Source organism: Medicago truncatula, chromosome 3 (genome assembly GCF_003473485.1).
Source record: "Medicago truncatula cultivar Jemalong A17 chromosome 3, MtrunA17r5.0-ANR, whole genome shotgun sequence".
Classification (NCBI taxonomy): Eukaryota; Viridiplantae; Streptophyta; class Magnoliopsida; order Fabales; family Fabaceae; genus Medicago; species Medicago truncatula.
The window spans coordinates 35,192,602-35,206,365 of NC_053044.1; the positions used below are offsets into that span (position 1 = coordinate 35,192,602).

The 13,764-nt window shown below is 32.5% G+C and overlaps 2 protein-coding genes across 3 annotated transcripts; both read left to right on the top strand.

Moving 5' to 3' along the window:
- Nucleotides 1–1,023: 1,023 nt before the first annotated feature.
- Nucleotides 1,024–5,767, top strand: LOC11410352 (phosphoinositide phospholipase C 6). Its single transcript, XM_003600855.4, has 9 exons — nucleotides 1,024–1,563; nucleotides 2,969–3,168; nucleotides 3,266–3,401; nucleotides 3,648–3,878; nucleotides 4,118–4,338; nucleotides 4,444–4,561; nucleotides 4,774–4,926; nucleotides 5,007–5,093; nucleotides 5,352–5,767. Exons 1-9 carry the CDS (start codon nucleotides 1,237–1,239, stop codon nucleotides 5,655–5,657), a joined length of 1,779 nt encoding a protein of 592 aa, XP_003600903.1. The 5' UTR covers nucleotides 1,024–1,236; the 3' UTR covers nucleotides 5,658–5,767.
- A 2,285-nt stretch (nucleotides 5,768–8,052) lies between these two features.
- On the top strand, nucleotides 8,053–12,804 carry LOC11411269 (phosphoinositide phospholipase C 2). Of its 2 annotated transcripts, none has more exons than XM_024779229.2 (9): nucleotides 8,053–8,565; nucleotides 9,389–9,585; nucleotides 9,678–9,813; nucleotides 9,926–10,168; nucleotides 10,264–10,493; nucleotides 10,820–10,937; nucleotides 11,221–11,373; nucleotides 11,498–11,622; nucleotides 11,878–12,212. In XM_024779229.2, exons 1-8 carry the CDS (start codon nucleotides 8,242–8,244, stop codon nucleotides 11,591–11,593), a joined length of 1,497 nt encoding a protein of 498 aa, XP_024634997.1. In that variant the 5' UTR covers nucleotides 8,053–8,241; the 3' UTR covers nucleotides 11,594–11,622; nucleotides 11,878–12,212. The 2 variants fall into 2 exon arrangements, with proteins under 2 accessions (XP_024634997.1, XP_003600904.1); XM_003600856.4 differs by lacking the exon at nucleotides 11,878–12,212 and adding an exon at nucleotides 12,266–12,804 and having other exon boundaries at nucleotides 8,054–8,565; nucleotides 11,498–11,584.
- Nucleotides 12,805–13,764: the final 960 nt, after the last annotated feature.

The following is a 13,764-nucleotide window of genomic DNA, read 5'->3' on the forward strand; positions in this document are numbered from 1 at the left end:
ACCACAAAAACCAGCAGCACCACCACCACACAAAACTACCATTAACCACCACAAAAACCACCATTAATCCTCACCAAAAATCAGCACCAGCCACCACGAGCATCACTACGAAAACCAACACCAGCCACCACGAGCACCACCACAAAAGACCCAATACCAACACCACCATGGAAACCACCACAAGGCATCACAAACGGAAAAACAAAAAAAATCGCCAAAAACAAAACCAACTCACAAGCTTCTAATCATCAACACCAAAATATCACCACCATACAAAAAAGACACCATTTACGTTCCAACTCCCAACCCAACAACAAAAACCTTACGTAGCCAACACCTATAAGCACCCACATCATCGTTACCTCAAAAAACCAACAATCGTCACCTTATGTTACTAACACAAACCACCACTTGCATCAGCGTTAACTCAAGATGAGTCGGACGAGACAAAACAAACAAACAAAACACTCCATGAATACGCAGTAGGGGGGAGGGTTACTCGTGTTTGATTGTACAACCCAAAAGAGAGAAAATGCAGGTGACGACATGACGGAAAAGATGGCGACTACCGAAAAAAAGGATGTTAACGGTTACTTCGATGTGGTGGAACGGTGTTGCGGAGGGATGACCTCATCGCCCCACCACTAGCAGTAGCTACATCGCTGTGAAAACGTTTGGATTGATCATTTGGTTTCCCACGACCATTGACTTGCTACTTACATTGTTTATTTATTTTCACGATCCCATCCCCACCCTTTCCACATGATACATTCTCAATGTGAAAATAAATAATTCACACTACTAGAAGTTACCTGGCAGCAATGTGTATTGTATTTTATTTTATTTTATTAATATCGTTGTTCTCAAGAAATTTAACATAACTAACATTTTTTGTTTGGCCAGTCATATAAAATGCATGAGGCTTGTGTTAAAATAACAATTTTCCCAGTAATTGTCAACTATACATTAGTACATTTTATATTGAGGTCTTCATGACTACATTTTTTTTTCTTCAATTCCCTAACCACTAGAAAAGAAGAAAAAAAAAACATTTGTTGTGTGTGAACTAAGATTTTACTTTGTTTTCTTTGGCCTTGATCTCATGTATAAATATGTGTGTTAAGTATTATTCAATCAAGAACTAGCACATAGAACAACACTTTATTAGGTGTTAGCCATTGAAAACCAAGATCATTTTTCACTCATTTCTATTATCAAAACAGACGAAAGGTGAGAATGAAAACAAAGATCTTCAAGATAGTAGTAAAATTTTTGACCAAAAAAGGTAAAGTTGATAAGGAAGAGCCGCTTTTTGATCTTAAGGAAGCTTTTTCCAAGTTTGCAAATGGTGAGAATCACATGTCAAAGGAACAACTACTTAGATTCATGGTGGAGTATCAAGGAGAGCAAAATTGCACCTTATTGGATTTGGAGCCAATCATTGAAAAGGTTTTGAAAATGGAAAGTTCTAACACTGAAACTAGCAGTATTGTTGGACTCAGTTTGGATGACTTCATAAATTTTCTGCTTGTTGATGATTTCAATGGTCCCTTAAAAGATGAGGTATGCACTTCCTATGTCTGTTTATTGAAAGTTTGAGGCAGAAAAATTATGCTAATGTGTTTTATTGTTGTTCATTGTAGTTTCTACTTTTGCTTTTTTGATAAAAAATTTAGTCTTTAGGTTGAGTTTATAAATAAAAAACCATTTGAGCAATGTGGCCTGCACTTTCTGGTTAGTATATATTTTTATTTGCCAAATCTGATGATCGTGGAGGAAATCTTGTAAATCTTGTATGGTCACAACTATTAATTTGGTCACACTATTTAAACACATTTACATAATTGTAAAAAGATGAAAAAAGAAAAGAATTAATTTTTTCCTTGACCATACAAGTAAAAAACAAGCTGAGAAACTCAACATTCATTGGTAGCCAAACAGTTGATGACTTGGAACAATGATTAAATACAGCACTTCTTTATTTTATATATTTTTGGGTACACATCTTTCTTTCTATATCTATTGATTAATCAAATTTTAGTATACTTTTTTTCCTACTTGACTTAAAAGATATATTTTTCCCTACTAAAATTAATTTTCTTTTCCTGGTTTTGACTATATGTTATTCAATTTTTTTGTGATCTTCTTTTAATCTATTTTTATATTTTGTTGACTTTTCATGTTTTGACTGTTTTGTTTTTCAAAGAAGTAAATATATTTATTTTTAAAATTTCAAAAACAAATAGAAAACTATAAATCGAGGTGCATAAGAAAATATAAATATTAGAAAGTGCCCAAATTTATTTTATTCTTTATATTTCTCTCACGTAAATATTAATGTAATCCTACATTTATTGTGTAGTATTTTGTAGGTTTTCCAATAGCACCTCTTAAAAGTCTTTCACTTATTTCTTAAAAAAAAAAGTCTTTCACTTACTGTGAATCTGTGTTCAAAACAGTAAGTAGCTTGTGTATAAATTTTTTAAAATATAATTTAAGAAAAATTAAATAAGAGAGACAAGTTAGACTAATATTTTTTTATATTTAAAAAAACATAAGGATTACAATTTTTAAAATTTAAACATAATTATATATGCTTCAAGAGAGAAATTGTTGAAAATTTTAGTATTAATATAGTAAAAGATAAATTTAGTATCACGAAAGAGCCAAGAGTTTTTTATTTTGTTTTTATAACAAACAACTAAGACTTTTTCTTATTTTAAATGTCTTATATATTTTACTATAATTTCGTAATATTTTGTTTTGTCCTCCAATGAAAACTCTTGGCGTGTAGATATTCTTCTTAATACAAAACTAGATTATTTTTATTGAGTATGTAAATTCTCAATGGAGGTTAAAAATTGTTAAAATGATGAGGAGGAGAATGTCAAATTTTATTAAAAATCTAACAGCTTAACTTTTAGTCCTGACTAATAATATGAAAAACAATTTATGTATCTCATTGCAGGTACATCATGATATGGAAGCTCCTTTGTCACATTATTTCATGTATACAGGACACAATTCCTACCTTACTGGAAATCAATTTACTAGTGAGAGCAGTGATAAACCAATTATAGAGGCTTTGAAACAAGGTGTACGAGTAATTGAACTTGATTTATGGCCATCTTCAACTAAAGATGGTGGTATTAAAGTAGTTCATGGAAAGTATGTACTATTAGACCGCTAGAAAAATATAATGCACCATAAAGTTGGATGATTGTTTTCTTGTATCTTATGGTCTTAATTCTTGAAATCAATGCAGGACTCTCACCACTCCAGTTGCACTAACCAAATGTTTGGAAGCCATAAAAGAATATGCTTTTGTTAAATCTGATTTTCCAGTGATTCTAACTTTAGAAGACCACCTAACACCAAAGCTTCAGTATAACTTTGCAAAAGTAAGCATTTTTATTTTTGTCAACAATCACTTTCAAGTTTCAACCGATAAAGCACAGATACATGACACAAACTCTTGACACAACACTGATATATAGACACCAATAATAATTTAAGAAAATAGTAGTGATTGAATGTAATATATGTGTCGTTGTTAGACATCATCACGTGTCGAACAACATACATGTCTTCAATCTAAAACGTCAACTCTACGAATCTAAAGGGTGATCATGATTTTTTCTATGCAGATAGCAATTCAAATATTTGGAAATATGCTTTATCGTCCTGGGACAGATTGTTTAACAGAATTTCCCTCGCCAGCATCACTCAAAAATATGGTACTTATATCAACTAAATCACCAAAAGAATATAATCAATCTGATAGTGTCAGCAATCAGGTGTTAAATGGATGTGAATCATCTGAAGACGAATCATGGGAATTGCAAGATTCTATGGTTAAACTGAAAACTGAAGAAAAGGTGAGGGAATCATATATTCCATCTTTTCATTCTTCAAAAAAGGAAAACAAAATGTGAATTATTTTGCGTTATGGCATGGTTATCATATTAGCAATGTGATGTGACTCATATTAGCAATGCATTTTACCATTAATAATAAGATTCAGTTTGCAATTTAGAAAATAAGTTTTTCAGATTCACAATATGAATCTCGATTTGATAACCGTGTATTTAAATATTTCTCATTTTATGGATGGCAGAGTGTAAATGATGAAGACAAGGAAGATATAAATACAAATGCTTTCAAATCAAACCAGCAAGTTGCACTTCAATACAAACATTTGATTGCAATTCATGGTGGAAAATCAGAAGGTAACATGAAGGATATACTAAAAGTTGATGGTGGTAAAGTCAGAAGGCTAAGTTTGAGTGAGAAGAAACTCAAAACTGCTTCTAAATCTCATGGGCCTGACCTAATTAGGTGCCTATCAAACTTACTTGACAATTAGCATTTCTACCGTATGACAACACCTACGACATGCTGAATAAAACCTACCATCTTAATTCACATGTATATGCTTTTCAGGTTCACACAGAAAAATATCCTCAGAATTTATCCTAAAGGAGAACGTGTCCGATCCTCAAATTTTAGGCCACTTTTAGGGTGGATGTATGGAGCTCAGATGGTTGCATGCAATATGCAGGTTGGAATTGTGTTTTTTGTATATTTGGTATTTGATTAGTGATATGTTAACCCAAATTTTGATAGCAAGTTTCGATTACAATTTACATGGTTAATACAGTTCAAATACTTGGTTAACCATCCACCAAACCTATTTAACCATGATTTTTGGACATCGACATATTGCATGGTCTGTCTTACTCTAAGGGACTGATTTTTTTATTTCTATGACAGGGGCATGGCAAACCACTCCGGTTGATGCAAGGGATGTTCAAAGCGAATGGAGGGTGTGGTTATGTGAAAAAACCTGAATTTCTAATTCAAGAAGTTGCAAATAATGAGGCTTTTGATCCTAAAAGAAAGTTGCCAGCGAAGCAGATATTAAAAGTGAGTGTACCTTTAAGCACTTTACTAAAAGAAAATAATTCGTTTCATTACATATGAATATTTTTCATGTTCAACAACAGGTAAAAGTATATAAAGGAGTTGGTTGGAGTTCAGATTTTAGTCCAACGCACTTCGATCGATTCTCTCCACCAGACTTTTACACAAAGGTAATAAAAAAACTACTCAAACTCAATTACAAAGAGAGATAAATCAAACTAGAATTTGACATGGACTCATTATACCACATTAAGATTAAAATTCACCAATTTGATAGCAGACTACATGAATCTTTAACCCCTTAATATACCATAATCATGAAAGAGATTTAATATGTGACACATTGAAAAGTTACAGTACTGTAAATTCATTTGGAAGATCATGTGTGCTTATGTTACTGTCTGATCATATACAAAACTATGTGACAGGTTTCTATTGCTGGAGTGAGAGCTGATTGTGCCAAGAAGAAAACAAGTGTAAAGATGGACAATTGGAATCCCATTTGGGACGAAGAGTTTGAGTTCCGTTTGACAGTTCCGGAGCTCGCGTTGCTCCGGATCGAAGTAAAGGATAAAGATCAGACAAAAGATGATTTTGCTGGACAGACTTGTTTGCCAGTATCAGAGCTAAGACATGGATTTCGGTCTGTTGCTTTGTGTGACAGAAAGGGAAAGAAATATAACTCTGTCAAGCTTTTACTTGGATTCCAACTAGAAACTTTGAAAATGTTGTAATATGGTTAATCTAAGTATCTATATTATAAGATCTTTTTGTTTAGGAGCATAATGATATTTATCTTTATATGTTGAGCTGCTTGAAAATAGTATTTGTGGGCTTTCATTACTGTGTTAATGTTATCATTTCTGCTCAATCTATATCTATATATTAATAACAAAAGTACAAAACAACTTTAATTAAGAACTACCAATTTTGTCCATAAAACCCAACTCAATTAACAAATACCGATATTGTTAGGCTGAACTCTTTTATCGGAATTCAAACATAATAGATTTCAGATGGTAACAAATGGTAATTGTCAATTCGTCTCCAGGCAAAAAAAACAAAGTACCAAGATTTTAAAATGATTATGGCTTAAATATGCCTTTAGTCCTTGCACTTTCATCAGATTTTGACATTGATCCATACACTTTTTTTTGTTTGGAATTGGTCCCTGCACTTTGTAAAAATATTGGTATTGGTCCCTGCACTTTGTAAAAATATTGATATTGGTGCCACGTGGTGTGAAATGATTGGGCCACGTGGTACTCCGTTAGTTTTGTGTTTTTTTTTTAACAGAAAGTTAACAGAGAGACCAATACCAATACCAATATTTTTATAAAGTACAGGAACCAATGTCAAAATCTGATGAAAGTGCAGGGACCAATGACACATTTAAACCAATAATTATTAGCATACAAGTTTTTTAATAAGGTGCTCATTGATGCTAGACCTGAGACCAGAAAGCCATTATATATAGGTTCGAATGTGATGCCATACCCTCTAAATAAGGAAAGGAAACTGGTGCATGGATGTCGGTGGGTCCAACATTGTCGTTGAGCATAATATTTCATACTTAATTTAGTACAATAATTTTCATATGAAAAGATTAATACAACAAAAATGTTAAATGGTACTGGTATAGTACTTTTTTTTTCCTTTAGTTTTATTATTTTTGTTCGATACACTATCACCATCGGTGCTAAATATAGTCATTTCTCTCGGTATATATTCAAATATTGATTTATCACGTTGTATGAGTGAAATCCTTTTTGTTAGACCAAAATTCGTTGATGAATAGTACTTTTTTGACTATCATTTAAATTATACATGTTCTAAATCATGATGAGTTTGACGAAATCATGATCACGTGTAATTTTGTTGAAACATACACTATACAAATTTACTTTGGTTCATGATGATTTGTTCAAATTCATATAAAATCCAACCATGCTTAGTGTATGTTTAGTTTTCCTTTTAGATGTCCCAAAATTAATTCAAAAGGTGTATAACTGATTCTAATATGTTTGAATGCTTTCGAGTAAAATTGATTTTGCCGCAAAAATCAATAATATTTAAAATTAGATTTTGTAGCTTTTAATTCTTGAATTAATTTTCATATATAAATTTAAAATTCAACTCATGTTTAATCAGAATTATTTTAATCACAAATAATATTACAAAATCAATTTTTGTCAACCCAAAATTAATTATATACTTAAATCAATTCCATTTGATGCGGCCACGTACAAAAGCAGCAATCATACATATTAACGGAGGATTTGGAAGCACGTTTTGTAGCATACACATGGTCATGGATATAGGACAATACAATAAGTACCTAATTAGTGTATTAATCTTTGCCATTAAAAATGAGGCTTCAACGGTGCAGTCAAAAAACTGACTTTTTTGAAAAAGTTATTTTGTTTAATCAATAGTATAATTTTTGATGTCATGTTAACTAGTGTCCTGTTGATGGACCACTCTAAGACTAAACTTTACAATTCGATCACAAATATAAGCAAAAATTCATATTTTAGATTCATTCAATATATGATGTATGTTGTCTACAATAAAGACCACATACATCGTTTATTGAATAAATCTAAAACAAGATTTTTTGCTTATATTTGTAACCGGAGGATATATCTTATTATAAATCAATCCACATACAAAATATTAAAGGGAGTTTCAATCGTAGTGCACAAATGAGAATCTATGATTGAATGTTGAAAGCGAAAAGCAATATGGAGGAGGATGTGATGATTTTTTTAGAAATTTCATTATTCAATTTGTTTTTCAAGGAAAATTAGTTTAAAAAAGGGGGGTTTTGATCCGTTTAACGTCACCAGAAAATCATTCTTATGATTTTATGATAGAGTTTTCCTTAAAAAATATCTAGTTCTATTCTAGATCCAATCCAAACAAAAACAACTCATGACATGACATGTTACTTCATTCAATCCACGGGTGCCACAACATTTTCATTGAATTATAAAATATAGGTCGCAACGTTGGACCCAACCTGGTCCCAACAACATTATTTCTTCAGAATTTTCTTGTACTTACCTGTCTCTTTTTCTTACTTTCATTGATTGTTTGCCAACAAAACAAGAAACGTATCCATTCCATTCCCCTTCATATCCGATTAATTAACAAAAATAAAAAGATTATCCTCTAAACACAGAACTCACACGTACTCACCAAAACACGATTACACGAACACCACGCGCTTATTGGTAGTTAGTTAATCAGTTATTCTTATCTTATATCTTAAAAACACAACACAGAGAAAGTAGTGTTTCTGTGAGAAACAAAAAAATGTCTTCTAAACCGAAAAAACAAACATACAGCGTATGTTTCTGCTGCCGGCGCCGGTTTAAACTCGGCGTATCAGAGGCACCGCCGGAAATAAAAGAGCTTTACCATCGTTACTCCGATGAAGGCGGGATCATGACAGCATCCCACCTGAGAAGCTTTCTGATTGAGGTGCAGAAAGAAGAGAAGATCACAGAAGAAGAAACACAAGCAATCATTGATGGTCATAAACATTTGAGTATCTTTCATCGTAAAGGTCTTAATCTTGAAAGTTTCTTCAAGTTTCTCTTCGGTGATACTAATCCTCCTCTTTTACCTTCCACTGGGGTAATCCTTTTTTTCTTTTACTTTTTTTTTTATTGTGTTTTTTTGGTTAATTTTAGTTGAATTTATAGTTGTTCAGTTTCTTTTTGGTGTTATTGATTTGCTTTCAATCATTTAAGTTATTAATTAACCTTGTTGGCTATTAAATTAAATTTATAAATGGTAGATTGTGTTACTCATGATAATATTGGGTTATCATCATGAACTTCTATAACTGGAAATAACTTCATTAGTCTATGTTTGGTTTTATGTTTGGAGCAGACAAAATTGATTTTTAGACGTATAAAAGTGATTTTGACGTGTTTGGTTTCTCTTTGGTATAATTGATTTTGACTTTAGAAATGATTCTAACTTGAAGCTAGGAAAGTTGTTGTTCAACTCACTTTAGTGTATGTTTGGTTCTGCTTTGACAAGAATTGATTTTGTAAAATTGATTAGGACTAAAAGTGAGTTGCTGATAAAGTGGTTTGTGTTTGGATACATTCATGTAAAAGTGAGTTGAATTATAAATTTGTGTGTTAGAATCAATTCTAGAATCAAAAGCTACAAATAGTAGCTTCGAGTATAATTGCTTTTAGTCCTCGAAATTGATTTATCAAAAAATGCCAAACATAATTTATAGTTAGAGTTGCTTTTGGCACTTGAAAAGCACTTATTAGGCATCTAAAAGTGAAACAAAACACTAAAATCAATTTTTGTCACCACAGATCCAAACATGCACATAGGTGTTGAATTATTGATATTATATTGTATGTAATTTTTATGAACTATGTTGGTGTGACAATGGTGTTTGTTTACTTAATGCTGTTTCTTTGTGAGATTTCAGGTGCACCAAGATATGAGTTTACCATTGTCACATTATTACATATTCACTGGTCATAATTCATATCTAACTGGAAATCAGCTTAGTAGTGACTGCAGTGATGCCCCCATCATCAAAGCACTTCAGAGAGGTGTTAGGGTGATTGAATTGGATATATGGCCTAATGACTCCAAGGATGATGTTGATGTCCTTCATGGAATGTAAGTTTACCGTTTGAATTATATCTCCAACAATTTGACGAAGATTCATCCATGTATTTTACTAATGGCAACAAAATGATGCAATCTTACAGGACATTGACGACTCCTGTGGCACTTATCAAATGTTTGATGTCTATTAAGGAGTATGCCTTCGTTGCGTCTGAATATCCGGTTGTAATAACCTTAGAAGACCATCTTACTCCTGATCTTCAGGCCAAAGTGGCTCAGGTTAGTTACTTGGAATTTATACTATGATTTATTGTTGAACGTTGTTTTTGTTCAATAATTGAACACAACAAATTATATTAGCTGACAGTTGATAGTCCTGTTCAATTTTTAGATGGTTACTCAAACATTTGGAGACATACTGTTTTGTCCTACCTCAGAAACCTTGAAGGAATTTCCTTCACCTGATTCACTTAAAAAAAGGATTATCATATCAACCAAGCCACCTAAGGAGTACCTTGAAGCTAAAGAAGAAAAGGAAAAGGAGGAATCACAGAAGGGAAAGCCTTTAGGTGATGAAGAAGCTTGGGGCAAAGAAGTCCCAAGTTTAAGAGGCGGTACTATAGCTGATTACAAGGTCTGATACTTGCTCAATGTTGTATATAAATTTCAAGGACATTTAATTTTGTATGTGAGATTGGTTGGTTCATTTTTATTGCTTTCTATCTTCAGCAAAACAGTGGTATCGATGAAGATGATCTTAAGGAGGAGGAAGATTCCGATGAAGCGTCACGGCAAAATACATCAGATGACTACAGACGCTTAATTGCTATACATGCTGGGAAGCCTAAAGGTGGAATAGTGGAATGTCTCAAAGTGGAGCCTGATAAAGTGAGACGTCTAAGTTTAAGTGAGTCACAGCTTGAAAAGGCTGCTGAAACATACGGAAAAGAAATTGTCAGGTATTAGTATGATATTGAACTTTCTATCAGTCTTTGTAATGAAAATATAGTATAATTTTACCTGTTGCATTGGCTCTTGATTCGATCCTTTTATTGTTACTGGATTAAAGAAATATGAGATAAATATTGGTCCTTGACAACGGTTTCACCGACTGTCTTCTCAGTACACTGTTTTTTAGATGGCATATCGAATGGTTTTTTCATTCGTTTAAAATTGAAACACATATTGAACATTTATATTCAATTAGTTTTGGAACAAACACATTGCAGGATGTGTTCTTTATTTCCAAATGAAATGTGAGTTATTGACCTCTGATTGTTGACAGGTTCACTCAGCAGAATATATTGCGAGTGTATCCGAAAGGTACACGCATTACCTCATCAAATTATAATCCATTAATTGGGTGGATGCATGGAGCTCAGATGGTTGCATTTAACATGCAGGTACTGTTTTTTTAGCAAGCTTCAATATATAACAAGAAACCTGTGAGGTCTAGCACGGCTACTGATTGAAAATTTGGGGCAATAATTTTTAAGGATGATTTATAATCATTGTTTATTTCGTGCTTTTGTCTTGACTTTCACTGTGGTGAGGATGTGAGAATTGATTAATACTTCCTTTCAGCTGTATCAAGACATTGTTAAGACATCTATTATTTACTTATGATATTGAGATCATGAAAGATTTCCATTAATTTTTTTTTTGTCGTGGGTGGTTCTTTGGCAGGGTTATGGGAGATCTCTTTGGTTGATGCAAGGAATGTTTAAAGCCAATGGAGGATGCGGTTTTGTTAAAAAACCAGATTTTCTATTAAAAACTGGTCCCAATAATGAGATTTTCGATCCTAAAGCTAATTTGCCATCGAAAACTACTTTGAAGGTGAGGCCTTTACGGCTTTTAGATTTGAGTAGTGACTTTTACAAGGGATATGTGACATGTCCATTATTCAAGTGTCTTTAGACTTGATTCTTACAAAGGTCATGCTTTTCTTACTCTTAATTAGGTGACTGTATACATGGGAGAAGGATGGTATTATGATTTCAAGCATACACATTTTGATCAGTTCTCACCTCCAGACTTCTATGCAAGGGTATGCTAAGACTTAAGATAATTTATGGGCCTGTATAAATTAGTTTATTTGAACTTATCTACCGACATAAGAACTTGTGAGTCTGTTTGTGAAAGCTTATAAAAACAACTTATGACATGCCCATGAGCTGTTTTCAGCTTAATTCCAAAAGCTCTCTAAGATAGGTTAAGAAAACAGCTTATAAGCAAAGAATTTTACTTTGTTTTATCCTTTGTTATTGAAATAATCTATACAGAAGCACATATATGTTAAATGCTTATGTTATAAGTACTTAATTAATGCTTATGTTATAAATTAGTTTATTTGAACTTATCTACCGACATAAGAACTTGTGAGTCTGTTTGTGAAAGCTTATAAAAACAACTTATGACATGCCCATGAGCTGTTTTCAGCTTAATTCCAAAAGCTCTCTAAGATAGGTTAAGAAAACAGCTTATAAGCAAAGAATTTTACTTTGTTTTATCCTTTGTTATTGAAATAATCTATACAGAAGCACATATATGTTAAATGCTTATGTTATAAGTACTTAATTAAGCTTTATCCAAACAGTTATGTTCCAGTTATAGCATCCATATATTTTTCTAATGCTTCCTTGCAGTCTAATAGATATGAATATAATAAGTGATAACTTCCCTTCAGTGCTTCTATCATTTCTACTCTATTTGATAAACTCTTATGCAGGTTGGAATCGCTGGAGTCCCTTTTGACACTGTTATGAAAAAAACAAAGTCAATAGAGGATAGTTGGTTGCCTTCTTGGAATGAGGTATTTGAATTCCCGCTTTCCGTTCCGGAGCTGGCACTGCTTCGCATAGAAGTTCATGAGTATGACATGTCTGAGAAGGATGATTTTGGTGGACAAACATGCTTGCCTGTGTGGGAACTAAGAAGCGGAATTCGAGCAATTCCATTACATTCCCGCAAAGGAGATAAATACAACAATGTAAAGCTTCTCATGCGCTTTGAGTTCATCTGAATTTTGTGTATCCTCTGCTATATATTTTGTACAGTCATTACATTATAACGCAAGAGTTTGTATGTAGTAGTGCCATATACTGTTTATTTTATTGATTTTTTTTGTTTGCATTATGGTATTTACACGAATATCTAAGGGTGATAATAATTATTGGTGGATGAATATGTTGTTTGTACCAAAAGTGTGTTTTGTTTGATTATGAAATGTTGCTCTAAGAAATAAGATGTGTCTCATTGTGTTTTGGATTTTGACATTAGTTGCAAAGGTTAGTCCCACACCGTTCAATAGTGTAGTAAGTATCCAAGAGATCTATTATAAAGGTTAAACTCCTTCAGCAGTGGATAACATGTCTTCCTGTTGTATTGGGTTTTCAAAAACGGCTTTGAGTTCATCTAATCCCAATATTTTGGTGTTTGGTCTTCCCTTGAGTTTAATTGGGTTGCCTTGATCTCTTAGATTTTTTTTGCCAACCCTAATTTATAATTAATATTGATTTCTATGTTATAGATTTCAAAAAACATGAATTACTGGAATTTATAAATGAATTTCGAAGAAATAAACATAAAATCATCAAATTTAATTTTCCTTTTTTTTTTAAAACACCAAAATAAAATATATTAATCTAGCAAAGTGTCAAAACCAACGCAAGGTGAGTACTTCGAAACGACTCTAAAAAGTATCAAAGTACAATTATCTTGAAAGTCGAGCAGAAAACAAAAAAGTTCACGATGATTAACAAAACTCATACAAACAATTGGGCTATGCCACCATAGTTGAAGATCAAAAGACAAAACTGTGATTTTCACTTTCAACCATGAAGAGGTTAATATCTTTGCTTTATCGACAAATTGTTGAATTGAAATTTGTTTAAGTTGGAAACTTTAAGAGTTTCTCTCCTTTCAAATAATCCACACCGTAGGTTAGATGAAAAGTATACTAGAATTTCTTCAAAAACCTTCGTAAGTTACCAAGTTGACTAACATGCTCAACAATACTGTAAGGACAAACATAATTCATTTTTAATCATTGAAGTGCCAAAGACCACCGAAGGACGAGCAAGTAAGAAAAAAATGATTGACATTCCCCTTAATGTCACACCCACCAGAACAAAGAATATTATTTTACGCTAATACTCATCGCCACAACAAGTCATCTCTAATAGGAATGTTGTTTCATAATAATCGCAACCAAACATCGTCACCTTT

Coding starts and splice junctions, on each gene's coding strand:
- LOC11410352 (XM_003600855.4), top strand. CDS start 1,237: ATGAAAACAAAGATCTTCAAGATAGTAGTAAAATTTTTGACCAAAAAA. Junction 1,564..2,968: donor ATGGTCCCTTAAAAGATGAG/GTATGCACTTCC, acceptor ATCTCATTGCAG/GTACATCATGATATGGAAGC. Junction 3,169..3,265: donor ATTAAAGTAGTTCATGGAAA/GTATGTACTATT, acceptor AAATCAATGCAG/GACTCTCACCACTCCAGTTG.
- LOC11411269 (XM_003600856.4), top strand. CDS start 8,242: ATGTCTTCTAAACCGAAAAAACAAACATACAGCGTATGTTTCTGCTGC. Junction 10,938..11,220: donor TGGTTGCATTTAACATGCAG/GTACTGTTTTTT, acceptor GTTCTTTGGCAG/GGTTATGGGAGATCTCTTTG. Junction 11,374..11,497: donor CATCGAAAACTACTTTGAAG/GTGAGGCCTTTA, acceptor ACTCTTAATTAG/GTGACTGTATACATGGGAGA.